This window comes from Corvus hawaiiensis, chromosome 2 (genome assembly GCF_020740725.1).
Source record: "Corvus hawaiiensis isolate bCorHaw1 chromosome 2, bCorHaw1.pri.cur, whole genome shotgun sequence".
In the NCBI taxonomy this organism is placed as follows: domain Eukaryota; kingdom Metazoa; phylum Chordata; class Aves; order Passeriformes; family Corvidae; genus Corvus; species Corvus hawaiiensis.
The window spans coordinates 51,754,854-51,767,897 of NC_063214.1; the positions used below are offsets into that span (position 1 = coordinate 51,754,854).

The window sequence follows — 13,044 nt, forward strand, 5'->3', positions numbered from 1 at the left end:
GCATGGGCCTAAATCCTGGGGAAATCAATAATCCACGTAAAGTGTTTGGGGCTGGACAGTGCTCCCCATCCCTGCCAGGGTGCAGGCCCACATGAGCTGGCTGCACATCCAGCCAAGGGCACTGGCTGCAGCGTGACTGCTCCAACTTGGCCTCACTTCACAGCTGGGCTTCTCCCATCCCTAAGTAAGAAATACATATGGCAAACAGCCAGGGCGATGTGGCCAAATCAGCTGGACTTTTCTCGTTTTCATCTCTAAGTGAGTCGTTTGGCATCTCCACGCTGGTGTCCTCCATCCAGCCAGCATGTGGAAATGGGCCACAGCCTGTGCAAAGTAGGCTCTGATACAGCACAGAGCTCCTCCGAGGATTTCTGCTTCTGACGGAGCTGTGATGAAGCTTACATAAAGCTGATAAAATCAAGGGAATTTTGGAATATCAACTGAAACACTTCCTCCCCCCCCCCGGCCCGTCCCCCCCCCCCCCCCGCCAACAAGACAGAAATTGTAAGGACAGAAATTATAAGGATGTGAGAAACAGCACGGTTTAACCAAGGGGACATTGCACATGCAAACAAAGCTCCTCACTCCAGCATGACAGGACACCTTTTTCAGAAGGGATGAAATTCTTTCAATTTTTCTGCACTGCAGCTAATAAATCTGGATGAATGACTATCTGCACTGGATTTATGGCCTCTTTTACAAGTGTCTAACGTTAAGCAATTCACTTCTGAACGTTTAAACAGTCCCTTATCTTGTCTGCTCTGACCCTTAGGGCAGAATGAACATATTGCATATTCATGGTTGCAAGAAGAAAATAAAATAAAATATAAAATAAAAAAAAAATGTGCTTTAATTTTTTTTTCCTGCTAAAATTCATCATTAGCCCAACAATTCTAAGGTCTTTTGGACCGATCCCTGAGATACACCGGGGGTTGACTGGCGGGCAGTGCCCCCACTTTATCTAACAAATTCCAGGGTAAAAAAAGCACCCGAACATAATAATAATAATAATAATAAAGCGATGGACACGCTTCCCCCGGACGACGAGACACATACACTGTACACCTGTACACACGGCCGGCCCCGCGGGGCGGTGTAGTGCGTCGGGGGGCCGCTCCCACCGTGCCCCCCGGCCCGGCCCGATCCGCTGCGTCCTCCAGCAGCCCTGCGCCGCTGTCCCCGGCCGCTGTCACTGCGGGGCACCGGGGCCGAGCCCGGCGGCGGCCGCCCCCGCCGCGGGACCCTGCAATGAGGCGCAGGGGCTGAGGGGCTCCGCGCCGCCGGGCTGCGCCTGCTGCAGCTTCTTCTTGTTGATCTTCCTCTCCTTCGCACGCCTATTCTGGAACCAGATTTTCACCTGCCGGGGGGTGGACAGGGGAGTGAGGGGGAGCGGTTCGCCGGGGATGTATCCCCCTCTCAGCGGCTCTCACCGAGAGCGCATCCCAGCCCCTCGCGATCCGCCCCCGCGCAGCCCCGTCCCGCGCATCCCTGCCCCCGCGCAGCCCGGCCACACGTGGTGAGCGTAGGGAGCGCCACTCTTGGGACAGACCTGCCTCTCCGACAGCCCCAGGTTGGAGGCCAGCTCCGCTTTTCTCCTGATGGTGATGTAGCGGCTGTAGTGAAACTCCTTCTCCAGCTCCAGCCGCTGGTGGTCGGTGTACACGACGCGGTACTTGTCTTTCGTCCTGGTTTTAACTGCGGAGCACAAAGCCAGGGTTGAGAAAGTCAAAGCCAAAGGGCAGAGTTGACCGCAGCCATCCTCTCTGCCGTGCAGAGCGTTCAGGAGCAGTCCTATCCCCCCCTCCCGAGCTGGCTACTCGCTTCCCCCTGCCCTGGGCTCTGCTGAGCGCAGCAGAGGAGAGGAGACGTCCCGCAGCTCCTTGGAGACATGGGCGCAGGCTTCCAGCCCCGGTTGCCAGCCCTGGCCCCACCGCACACCCCTGCCTTGCACGGAGACAACTTTACTGCGCACTTTGTTGGCCTTTTGGTTTTGTTTTGCCTTCCCGAGCGACAATAAACTTCTTATAGAGAAACAGGAAAAGAGAAAGAGAGAAAAGGCCCGTTCAGGGCACGGTGATTTCGTTTCTAAACGAGAAACAGCGATCTAAGGGTGGAGAATCGGGAGCGACCACGGGGAACCACTCGTGTACCGGCCCAGCTCCCCATTTTCTGTTCTGGCATGGGAGCTAAGGGGATTTCTTGGAAAGCCTGGAAGTGTGACGTGCAACTTCAGAGTTAAAAAAAACCCAACCCAACCCAAGCCAACGAACAAACGAACAAAAAAACCCAAACCAAACACCGAAAACGCAATGGAATCCGTAGGCGAATCCCAGCGAGCAGCCGGGGAGAGTGCATCGCCGCAGTCGGTGACCTCCTTTTTCCCGAGGGTTTCTTGTTTAACTGGTTGTGTCCCCGGCCCTCCCGTTCTCCAGGGAGCCGAGGCGGGGAGTCTCTGCCCCCAAGGTGCTTAATGGCTAGCAGGCTGACTTTGTTCAGGTAAACTCCCTGCAAACCACAACAAAAGCACCCTGTAAAGATACAAGCCTGATCAGAGAAAACTCCCCAGAGCCAGTGAATAGGGAACACAATCCCAAACAATGCAGGACAAGGAGATCTTATCAAAGAAAAACCCTTCTCAAAGCCTTAATGACAGCCACATTCTGTTTGAATTACCACTACTGAACAAATGGCGGCAGGCGCTTTCATCCCCCCAGCTCTGCACATTAACATAAACACTGGCTCCAAAGGCAGAATTTGAATGGAGACAAGGGACCGGCCACCACCGCACAAGCCCAAACTGTGGGAATACCATGGGCTGCTGTGGGAAGCGCGGTGGGCCTGTAAGAGCTGCACCGCCACCGGCACCCGGGACGCGGCTGTACCAGCGGTCGGCACCGGGGCACCGAGGCTTTTCTCCCGGGGCGCGGCAGCCACAGGCGTAGCCGGGGCTCCCTCTCCGCGCCGCCCAGGGAACCCCCGCCGGCCCTGCCGTCGGTCACGCAAGGCAGGGGATGAGAGGAGAATGTCATATCATTATTCACTGCGAACGTTGTTATCCTTTTTTTTTTTTTTTCCCGGCCACTATATATAAATATTTTAAAACATTTTTTTAAGTGCAAAAAAAAAAAAAAACGGAAAAAAAAAGGAAAATAGGATAGGATAGGATAGATAGCACTCGTGGAAGGTGTATATCAAAGCGCGGGACACGCATGTCCCCTGGCGGATGCACCGTGGGAATAAAAGAGGGGGTCTGCGGGGGTATTAACATCACAAGGGAGCGCGGCGCCGGCTACGGCCTGACCCGGGCGGGCACGCCCTCGCACGGCCCAGCACGGCCCGGCCGGGGGCACAGCCCGGCCCGCAGGGATCGGGCGGGCAAGTGGCCACCGCTGTCGCTCGGGAGGCCTGGCCGCACGGAGACCTTAATAAAGGGCAGGCGCCCAGTGACTCAGAAACAAATGCGGAGCGACACCGGCCGATGATTTATATGACTATAATTGGTTATAAAAATCTTCTAAGTGGCTATAAGCAGGAGAGCGGAGCAGTGGGAGGAAGAGCGAGCGTTTCCTCAGGCTCCGGGCCATTCCACCCTGCTCCGCCGGAGCGCACCCCCGGGCACCGAGCCCCCGGGGCCGGCAGCGGCTGCTCACCGGCGGAACGCCGCTCCTATCGCTGCCGGCCCGGCGCCCAGCAGCGCGGACTGGCTGCCGGCAAAGCCCGGCAGTCCTGTTCTCCCGAGGACCGACCCTCGGGCGGGTTTGTTCCGGGGAGCTCTCCCCGAGAAAAGGCTTTGCCGGGCTGCCCGGGGTACGGGGAGCGGGCTGCGCCCCGGGGGAGTCGTCGGAGGGACAGCCCTCCCGGCCTCGTCCCGCACTTACCCTGGCTGCTGAGCGGGGGCTGCGCCGGCTTCCTCATCCACTCGCAGAGGCCGCGGCGCTGCCCACCGGGGGAGAGCGGCTCGGGGGCGGCGCTGGCGGCGGCGCTGGCGGCGCTGAGGGGCTGCATGACCCCGGCGGAGCAGTGGGGCGCGGGGCCGGCGTGGTGGTGGGCGTGCGGGTGGTGGTGGTAGTCGGCGGGGCTGTAGGCCATGGGGGCGGCGGGGGAGCCCCCGTTGAGGCCGTGGACGGCGCCGGCGGCCGGCGGCACCCCTTGGCCATAGGTGCCCCAGTCGTCGCGGAGCGGGGCGGCGTAGGGCGCGGGCCAGGCCGGCCCGGGGGACTGGGCGCCGTCGAGGTTCACATGGTACCCGCTGTAATCCGCGTACTGCGGGGCACCAACGAAGTTCTGCGCCGCCAGGTTAAGCCCCCCCGAGTGCCGCACCGGGCCGGGGTACATGGGCCCGTCCTTCTCCAAGAGGTAGCTCACGTACATGCTGGCGGGGCCCCGGCGGCGGCTCTCCACATGCTGCTCGGGGCTCTCGCCGCGGCGCGCCTGCTGCTGCCTGGGGCCGGGCTGCCCGGGGCGGGGAGGGGGCAGGCGGAGGGGCCGCGGCCCCGCGCTGCGCTCCGCGCTCCTCCGCGCTCCCGGTCCGAATCCAATGGCCGGCAGTCCTTACATGATTAACGATTGTTTACAAGGCTCTATTAGTAATGGCCCAGACACACCAAAGGCAGGTGACGTGGAGAGGCGCTGGGTATATAGCTACTACCCCTAAAAGACGATTTGCATTTAAAAAGATAAGGAGAGGGCAGCGACCTGATCACAGCTAAATATTCAAGCCTTTATTGTTTAAGAGCTTCCTCCTTCCATTGCAACCTGGTGCACTTTAACCTCCAATCACAGGTTCAAAGGATGAAATCAAGAGACTTGCAAAAGACAGAGAGGGAGATCTAAGGGCGAGGGTGGGAATATGGGAGCCGTGTATCACGGCCGATCTCTAGGCAGCACTTTAGCCATCTCTTCTCTGTGCTTTGGGGCTGGGAGGTGGGGGGGGTGGGGGGGTGGGGAAGGGGCGGAAGAGGAGGGAGTTTTGATTAAAAATCCACAAAGCTATTTTGTCGTGGTTGTTTTAAGCAACAAACCCCATCGCGACGGCCTACTGCTTTTTCTAAAACGCTTCCCACCCGCTCCCGCTCCCACTCCGTCATGGGCGATGAAGGCGAGGTAAGAGGAGAAATCCCCCCCTCCAAGGGCGCTGTCTCCTTCCTCCGCGTGTGCCTGCAGAGATTCGAGGAGGCTGGGCGCGCCCAGTAGGTCCGGGAAAGGACGAGGACTAGGGGTGCCTTCGTCTGAAACACCCTCTGTCCTCAGATCCACCTGGAGCGAGGCCGGATCATCCCGCCGCGCGGGGGGGGGGGGGGGGGGGGGGGAGCTTGGGACCGAGCAGGGGATGGTTTTCCTCAAGGGGGGAACCATCAACCTCCTCCCAAAGCCTGCCACCTCACTGGGCGATTCCCTAGCTGCAGCACGGCCGAGCCCGCGAGGAACCCGACGGCTTGTCCCTCCGGGCACACTCACTTCTTCCCTCCCCGACTCCTTGGAAACCCTCTGGAAATGCTGGCCCTGGAAGGGCGGCTCCCAGGCAAGCGGCAGCCGGCTCCCCCGGCCCAGCCAGTCCCCTTTGAAGAGGCGACCCCCTCTCAGCTTCCCCCCGCCGCTTTTATGCTTTAACTTTTCACCCTGAGCGGGGACAATGCGAAACGACGTTTGCATATTCGCATCTTTTCCCATGACACAGCGAGGAAACCTTTCACCCGCCGAGAAAAAATGGATGAGGAAGGGAACGTCCCCCCGTTTCCCCAGCACGTTCCGCCGGAGCAGCGCAGCACCGTCTCAGCCATTCTCACCGGCTCTCCGGTCCCTTGGGGCGGCTGCGGCTCGGTCCTACCGGGGGTCCCCCAACGGGCCCCGCGCTGTCCCGGACACCCGTGTCCCGGGTATTACATACGGAGATCCACGTGGTCGTGTCCCAGGGGTATTTTTCCTTCCACGTGGGTGGCTGTTCTGCACACTGAGGAGTGTCACTGAGACGGGGCGTCTTGCAGCTGAGGGCGCATTTCAGCTCTGCAAAGGCAGATATCCCGAACCCACTCTCTGAAAATCTCCCTCTTTCCCTCTATTCTATCGTTCCTTTGGTGCTGAGCGTGGGGCTGACGCGGAGCCGTGCTTTAAAGCCAGTGGGGGTAATTCAGCGACCTCTCTCAAAATGTCCGAAGGGTTCCAGTGTCAGTGGCCCTGGGAGACCAGGACGCTCATGTAGGAAAGGATGGAGCATCTCTCCTAGGGAAGAGGCCACAGACGGCCCCCCCGGAGCCGCTGTGAATGCTCCGGATGCGAGGAACGGGGTATCCCCACCCGGCACACATGCCTGCGCCCACACCGTCACTTGTTCGCAGGCTGTCGCAGGCGGCCGCGGTTGCGACCCTGCGATAACAGCAGCACAACAGCAGGGATGTAGAGATGCCTGCCAGACGCTTTCTCTGGAGGGAATTTCTCTCTGTGTTGCCTATTCCCACCATGACACTTTTCCCCCGCCCCGACGGTTGGGTAACGACGAGAGGGAGCGGGGCTTGGAGCTCTCACCGCTGTCTCAGCAGGAGACTGAAATGTAACTCTGGAAAGGAAATGCTCTGTCCTTTCAATGTAATCGCCTCTCCCGATAAGCACCGACAGAGCCGATCTATGCAGATGTGAGTTTGATGATGCCATAAATGGAGAAAGGGGCCATTAAAACGACAAAACTCTGGAGATATTGTAATAAAACGCACTACAACCCTGATCAACCCCGAAACAGCCCGGTTCAGTGTCTAAGGCTCCTTCAGTGAATCCCTGGCAGGCAGGTGACAGCTTTTTGGGGTGAGACCCGACGCCAGCCCGACCTGGCCGGGCTGGGGGCCGTCGGCCGCGGGGTCGGATGAGAATCCTGGGTCTTCGGTGAAGGATCAGGATAAGGCTCCGAGGAAACACCGCAACTACCGGGAATGGCAGCCAGAGCGCTGCGCTGCTACTTTGCCGTTCTGATAGTGGTCCCAGCTGCCTTCCGAGTACGGGGAGGACTTGGGGAGACCGGGCCCCACCAGCCATACCCTAACCGGGGTCGGTGGCGAGATGGGGACGAGTCCCTCTTCCCCCGTGGATAAATGCTTCGGAGCATCCTCTGCCGCCGCTCAGCTGCTCCTCGTACGCGACCCGTGGCAGCTGCTGGGGATGGGGACACGCTGCCCCGGGAAACTCTGTCTCAAAATAAGCGGGATCCCGATCCGCGCACTCCTAGATAGCTTTGCGGCTCTTCGGGCTCGTTTTCGTTGTGACTAGCACAGGATTCGTCCCCCCTCCGGCCCTACCCAGCTATCGGGGCTTCTCAAGGAGGTTGGGGAGAGAGGATATATCTCTCGGCCGGGTTTCACCCCTTTTTTCCTCTCCGTTCTGCCCACTCCCTCTCTGCTTTCGTCTCGGGTTTTCTCTTTAGCTCCGGCCCAGAGCAGCAGAGCCAGGAGAGGAGTGGGGACCATGGGACCAGACCCCGACATTGGAGCGTGGGCGAAGGCCCGATCTCTCCCTCTTTGCTTCCTCCGTTTTTTTCCTATTTAGTTAGATCCTGAGCAGGGAACTGCGACCCAACGCCTCTCAAGCTGACAAGTGCCGGATGGGGGACACCGTTCGCAGGGAAATATCTTCCCCCGCGTCTCCATGCTGACCCCGATATTTCCCCCGCAGGGCTGTTTCACCCAGGGCTGCCTCCTGGGCAGACGCCGGGCTCCCCGCCTTCCTCCTTCAGCCTCAGCCTTGCTGCTTGATCTGAAAAAATAATTACCGACATTATTCCGGGGGGAGTCAGGGCAGCGGTACGACTGCGGGGAAGTGCCGGGGGCAGGGCTCTATGCCCGCTGCCGGGCCCTCGGACTCCGGGCAGGCGGTGCTCGCATCACCTCGCTTCGGAGCCAGCGCTCATCGTCGCCGCGGGTCACGGGGCTGGCGCGGACTGGGGGATAATGGCTCGAGCAGCACAGCTCGAGGACCCCCGTCCCAGGTCAGCGACGTCCCCATAAGCCACGGGAAGGGCCGAGCGCCGCGCAGCACCCGCGATCCCTCCTCCACAAACTGTTCCCACTCGGCGGGAGCCGGCCGGGGATGCGGATTCACCGTCTTTATTTCTACTAGTTTTGTGGTTGAAATAATTGATTTTTCTGTGATTTAGGAGAATCTTGGGGTGGGATGGGGGAGGGATCTTCCCGTGTCCTTCCACCTTAACGACACGGAACCGGGAGCGTTGTTTGCAAGGTAAAGGAAAAAAAAAAGCCCGCTTGAAAGCCCTTTGACGGCCGTGGAGAGAGAAGGGAAGGAGGAATCGTGTGTTAGTTAGTCCGACCTGTGGAATTTATGACTCCCCCTAAGCACAGACATGATAAGGACTTAGAAAACATCTTGGATCTTTTCAAGCCGGCAGCCCCCGAGGCTTTGATGTAGATTACCTTGCAGAATAACCCAATACTTTTATCCTGGGGTTGATACTCGTCTTGTTTAAGCACATGCCTCTAGGAGGGGGTTAGATGCTGAATGCTCGCTCCCGAGCGGATTCGCGTTGCTGGGAAGAAAGCAGACTGGGAGGGAAGGGGGCACCTTGTGCCTGGCCGGGGCACAGTCGCCCGCACCAGCACCGCCACGGGCCGGCCCTGCGACCCCGGCCGGCCCTGCCCCTTTGCACAGGTGCTGCCAGGCCTGAGTTCACACGGCCCTGTTCCCCTTCAGGAAACAGCAACGTAAACAGAGAAGAAGAAAAGAAGTCGTATGATACACCAGAGGCTTCTGCAGCCAGAGGCTTGTGAGGGTGTCCCTAGTTTCTCAGGTCCAGTGGCTGGCACACCTCTGATGGTCAAGGAAAGAGCCTTGGTTGGATTTTATTTTAGTTTAGTTTATTACTTTTCTTTACTTGATTTTTACCTTACTTTATTATCTTTCTTAAATGCCACAGAGAAAGATTGCCGCACCAGGGCGCCCCGGCTGCCTGCAGAGCGCTGGTGCCCGGCCCCTGCTGGCACGTCCCGCCTGGGACGGCCGGGGCCTGATCACGGGAGCCGTGAGTCACCGGGCAGCGCGCATCCGCAGGACGGCCCCGACGGCGCGGGCCGGGCGGGGGCGGTCCCTGTCACGGAAGGGGAGTCCAGGGCACGGCTGTTATCGCCCCTGCCCCCCAAGGACACCCCCCTCCCACCCAGGGACGCTCCCCGCAGCACGCAGGGCCGCTGTTATCTTCCCCGGACCCGGCAGCGCCCGGCACGGGATGCAGCGGGAGCGCGGCGCTGCCCAGCCTCACGCTCTCGGCTTCGCGGCGAGGCACGGCCGGCCCGGGACACCGAGGCAGAGGTTGCTCCGCGGTCTCCCAGCCCTCCTCCAGAGCCACGCCACTCCCCGGGAAACCGCAAGCCCTGGCCCAGCTGGTGGGATGGAGCCACTAACACCAGTGCCGGCTCCCGTGCCAAGCAAAACACCGAATTTGAGCTGATGCCCTCAGTGCTTTCCTCACTGATTAATTTTCTACATCTCCCAGCTTTGAAACCTTAGCAGGGAGGTGATGCACGCCCCTTGGGTGCATTGTCCCCAGCTCGACAACCTGCAAGTCTTGCCGATTTTTCCCCCTCATTCCCTCTGCTCCAGGCCCTTCCTTGGCAACATGCTTTGGGGTGGTTGCCCCATACCACTGTCTCCCTCAGCACTGAGTTCTGTGGCAAGCCCAATCCTACAAACCCCTTCAGTGAGAGGAGGCACAGGGTGTTGCTGACCCATGTAGATGGTTTCTTGTTTGCCAGACCATAATTGTACGCATCCCTACAGGGCCATGGTGCTTTGTGGATCATATTTCATGCTAGGAAATACAGGAGTCCAAAGCAGGCAAGTGCCAAGTGGTTCTTTGGCCTGGCAGGGAGCAGGCCAAGGCTCCCACATGGGACCTTGCTTTATGATGGGGCTGTAGGAAGGCAGAAGAAGACTCATCTTTCTCCACAGACAAACCTGTACTCTCCAACCCAAACCCTTAGTCCTTCTGGCTCCAAGGAGGAATTGGTACCTGACTGCTCTCCATCATCCCACATTTGCTCCCAGCTGTTTTATTCTAGTACTTGAGAGCTAAAAGGAGTCTCACCACACTTTGTTTCTGGTCTGAAAAGAAGCCCCAAAAGGAGCAGAAGGTAGGGCCAGGCAGACCCAGAGCCAGCTTCCCAGCTGTGGCCCACACTCCCCTCCCCTGGGGTCTCCTCTGTGACTCAGCTCCCAGGGACCAGCCCAGCCCTGTGTCAGTTTAGCTTCACAGCCCTCCTCACCCAGGGCAACCCTATACATAGGAGGCTTTCAAAAGGAGAACCCAGTACACATCACGTAATTGCTTCTCCAAGAGAAACGTGGGAAACTAGAGCTAGGCATCTCTTTCTTTTTAGGATCTGAAGCCTCCAACCCTCCTCTGAAGACAGGGCTGTCATGGCACTGGTGGGACTGGAGGACTGTCATTAGAAGTAACTTCTGGGTTTTCTTCAGCTGGAAGATGGTGACGTACACACAGCATACAGCACGAAGGGAGAGAAACCCTAGTGCTGCTGGAAGGAGGCTTCTCTGGGCAGCCAAAACTAAGTGTCAAAGCCTGGCTGTGGTGCAAAGGATCATGAACAGGTGTAGGCACTACATGGCAGCAGGAGTGGGTCACTGTCAGGATCTCCTGTCTGTTTTCATCCCAGCTAAGCAGTGTTTAAATGAACTGGATCTCACCCCAGATTTTATGTGCCTCTGTGGAGGTGACCACAGAAGTATCACCAATTTCCTACCTCTCTCCACAAACAAGTCTTCAAAATTCCTTCTTAGCTGAGATCTGAACCAAATTGTGCCCCAGGGCACCTACACTTTTTCTAGGAGTGTAACTCTATCAGTTTTCCAGTACATAATTAAACACCCAATTTTCAATCTGTCAGCCATCTGAAAGGCAGGATCTCTGCCCTGAGCAGCTGCGCTATTTATCTCATCATTATGAAGCATTTCAGGAAGCATGAATCCAGGTGTCAGACAACCTGCCTGGAAGGGACTCCTTCCAGGCCATTCCATAATGCTGGGGTGCTCGCTGAGGGTGAGAAGGAGCTGGGCTCGGGTTCCAGCTCTTTCTGAAGCCTTCCAGCTCTTTCTGAAGCCATTTGAGACCTTTTCGGTGGGTCTTTTTGTGTCCTTTTTTAAAAGCTGTTTTCCTTTGCATGGTCTAATTAATTAGCCACTGATGAAGGCGGCAGAGTGGGAAGCCTGAGCCCTGAGCCACTTGATCTAATTCAGTGTCTGAGAGAAGGGGCTGAGATTTGGTGTATCCAGCTCCATGGGATCCACTTATCCTCAGTCTGCTTTGTTTTTTTGCCTCTGAAATAATTTCCAGCAGAAGTTTTGCCTCTTAAAAAATAACAATCTGCAAATAGCTCTGGAGCAACTTTTACCTTAGATTTCTTCATTGCCTTTCACAGTTCCCTCCACGAACATGTGGACTGAAAGCCACTGCTAGCATGCATGACAGGGTCACTTCTGCGCTTCTCTTCTGGTTTAACACATGGTTAGTCCCAGCTTCTCTCAGAGGGACCCCACAGAGCCCATCCCAGGTATCCCAAACCCAAAAGCATGACGTGTTGGAGAAGCACTTCCAGTTTCCCTTGATCGGGACCGAGAAGGGTGTCTTATAGTTTTGGTCCCTGCTGCCTGTCACACACGGACATGGTTGCTTGGGAAAACGCTCTGAGGGGGCTGAGTGGTTTGTGCTGGTACTGGGCTTGTCCCATCAGTGCTACGAGGCTGTGCAGTCCTTTTGACCGACACTCACGTCCCCAGTCCTGCTCTCCTGTGGCTCAGACACTGCGTCTGGCCCAAGTCCCCCTGCTGAGCGCCAGCCCTGGTCCTTGTGCCCTGCCCAGCGCCCCTTGGCCGTGTCCGCCCGGCAGCCGCGGTCGCGGAGCTCCACCTAGTGCCGGCTGCGGCGGCGGAACGGGGCCGCCCGTGCCCGGGCATCCCGCGGGCGGAACCCCTCGGGACACGGTTGCCGGCTCCGAGGTGTGCTCTTGCAGATAGGGGGGAAAGAAAATTCGGGCAGATTCCGCAGCGCCATCCTGTCTTTCAGCTTGGGTTGTCAAATTATGTTTCTTCTTATTTCGTTACTGTTACGAGGGAGAGCTCAGTGTCCTTTGCCCTTCAGCGCTTTTAATTGACCTCAATCCCTTCTATTGCTCTTCTTCCGGGATTAATGATTACTGAATCTTTGTCAGTCTGTGCCTAACTTAAGGCATCCGCCTTAGACTAAAGGCATCTCTGCTGGAGGTCTTCAAACAAGCTTAACTCTCTCCATTCACTATAGGGGGAAAGCATCACTTTCTCCTGACAACGTGCTTCTGGAGGCACAGATTAGGGGTCTGGATCCTAATGAGAGAAATGTGGGCATCTCCCTTCAAGAATCATGAAACTGCTCCCTCAACAGCACTGTCTGTGGCTCTGCGTAAGCCTCAGGAATGGACCACCACTTTGCTAAGTTGTGTTGGAAGCATCCAGGAAAGGAAATGTCCTAAAAGAAATTATTTTTCACTCAATACCTCCTGTAGCTTTGTTCCATCTCTCTCTTCTATGTTCAGCCCTTACACGGGGGTTTTTCTCCTGATTGCTCTTTGTCACAGACTGCTGTGTTGCCTGAGCTGCTTTTCATGTGTGAATCATGAGAAGCTGTACTTACTCCAAGATTCTCTATTTGCCTTTGTATTCCCAAGTCTCAGCTCAGCAGTGATGATGGGGCCGGTTGATCTATGTCCAGTTCTTTTTAAATCTTGTGGAAAAACATGTGACACAGCTCCCTGGCATGTTTTTAAGTACATGGGATTCCCAGCTGCTCCTCTTTGAGCCAAGTTCACGTCTGCTTAGTTTCTAAGGTCAGCCAGGCTTGGAAGTGACCAGTTCAGCATTAGGTTCCTCTAAGTCTGAAGGCTCAATTCCCACTGTCCAGCCACTGCAGGCTGTGTGCTAACAGTGCTGAACAGTGACATCTGGCATATGAACATTTTCAAACTGTTATGGGTATGTTAAAAATAATATACATTTTCCAGAGAA

At 57.1% G+C, this 13,044-nt stretch overlaps 1 protein-coding gene across 1 annotated transcript; it reads right to left on the reverse strand.

Annotated features, from left to right (window-relative positions):
• Window positions 1-858: 858 nt before the first annotated feature.
• On the reverse strand, window positions 859-4,592 carry CDX2 (caudal type homeobox 2). The gene is made up of 3 exons (XM_048295111.1): window positions 3,879-4,592; window positions 1,550-1,695; window positions 859-1,357 (listed from the first exon to the last, which is right to left on the reverse strand). The coding sequence occupies exons 1-3, from the start codon at window positions 4,369-4,371 to the stop codon at window positions 1,190-1,192; spliced, it is 807 nt and encodes a 268-aa protein (XP_048151068.1). The 5' UTR covers window positions 4,372-4,592; the 3' UTR covers window positions 859-1,189.
• Between the last annotated feature and the right edge of the window lie 8,452 nt (window positions 4,593-13,044).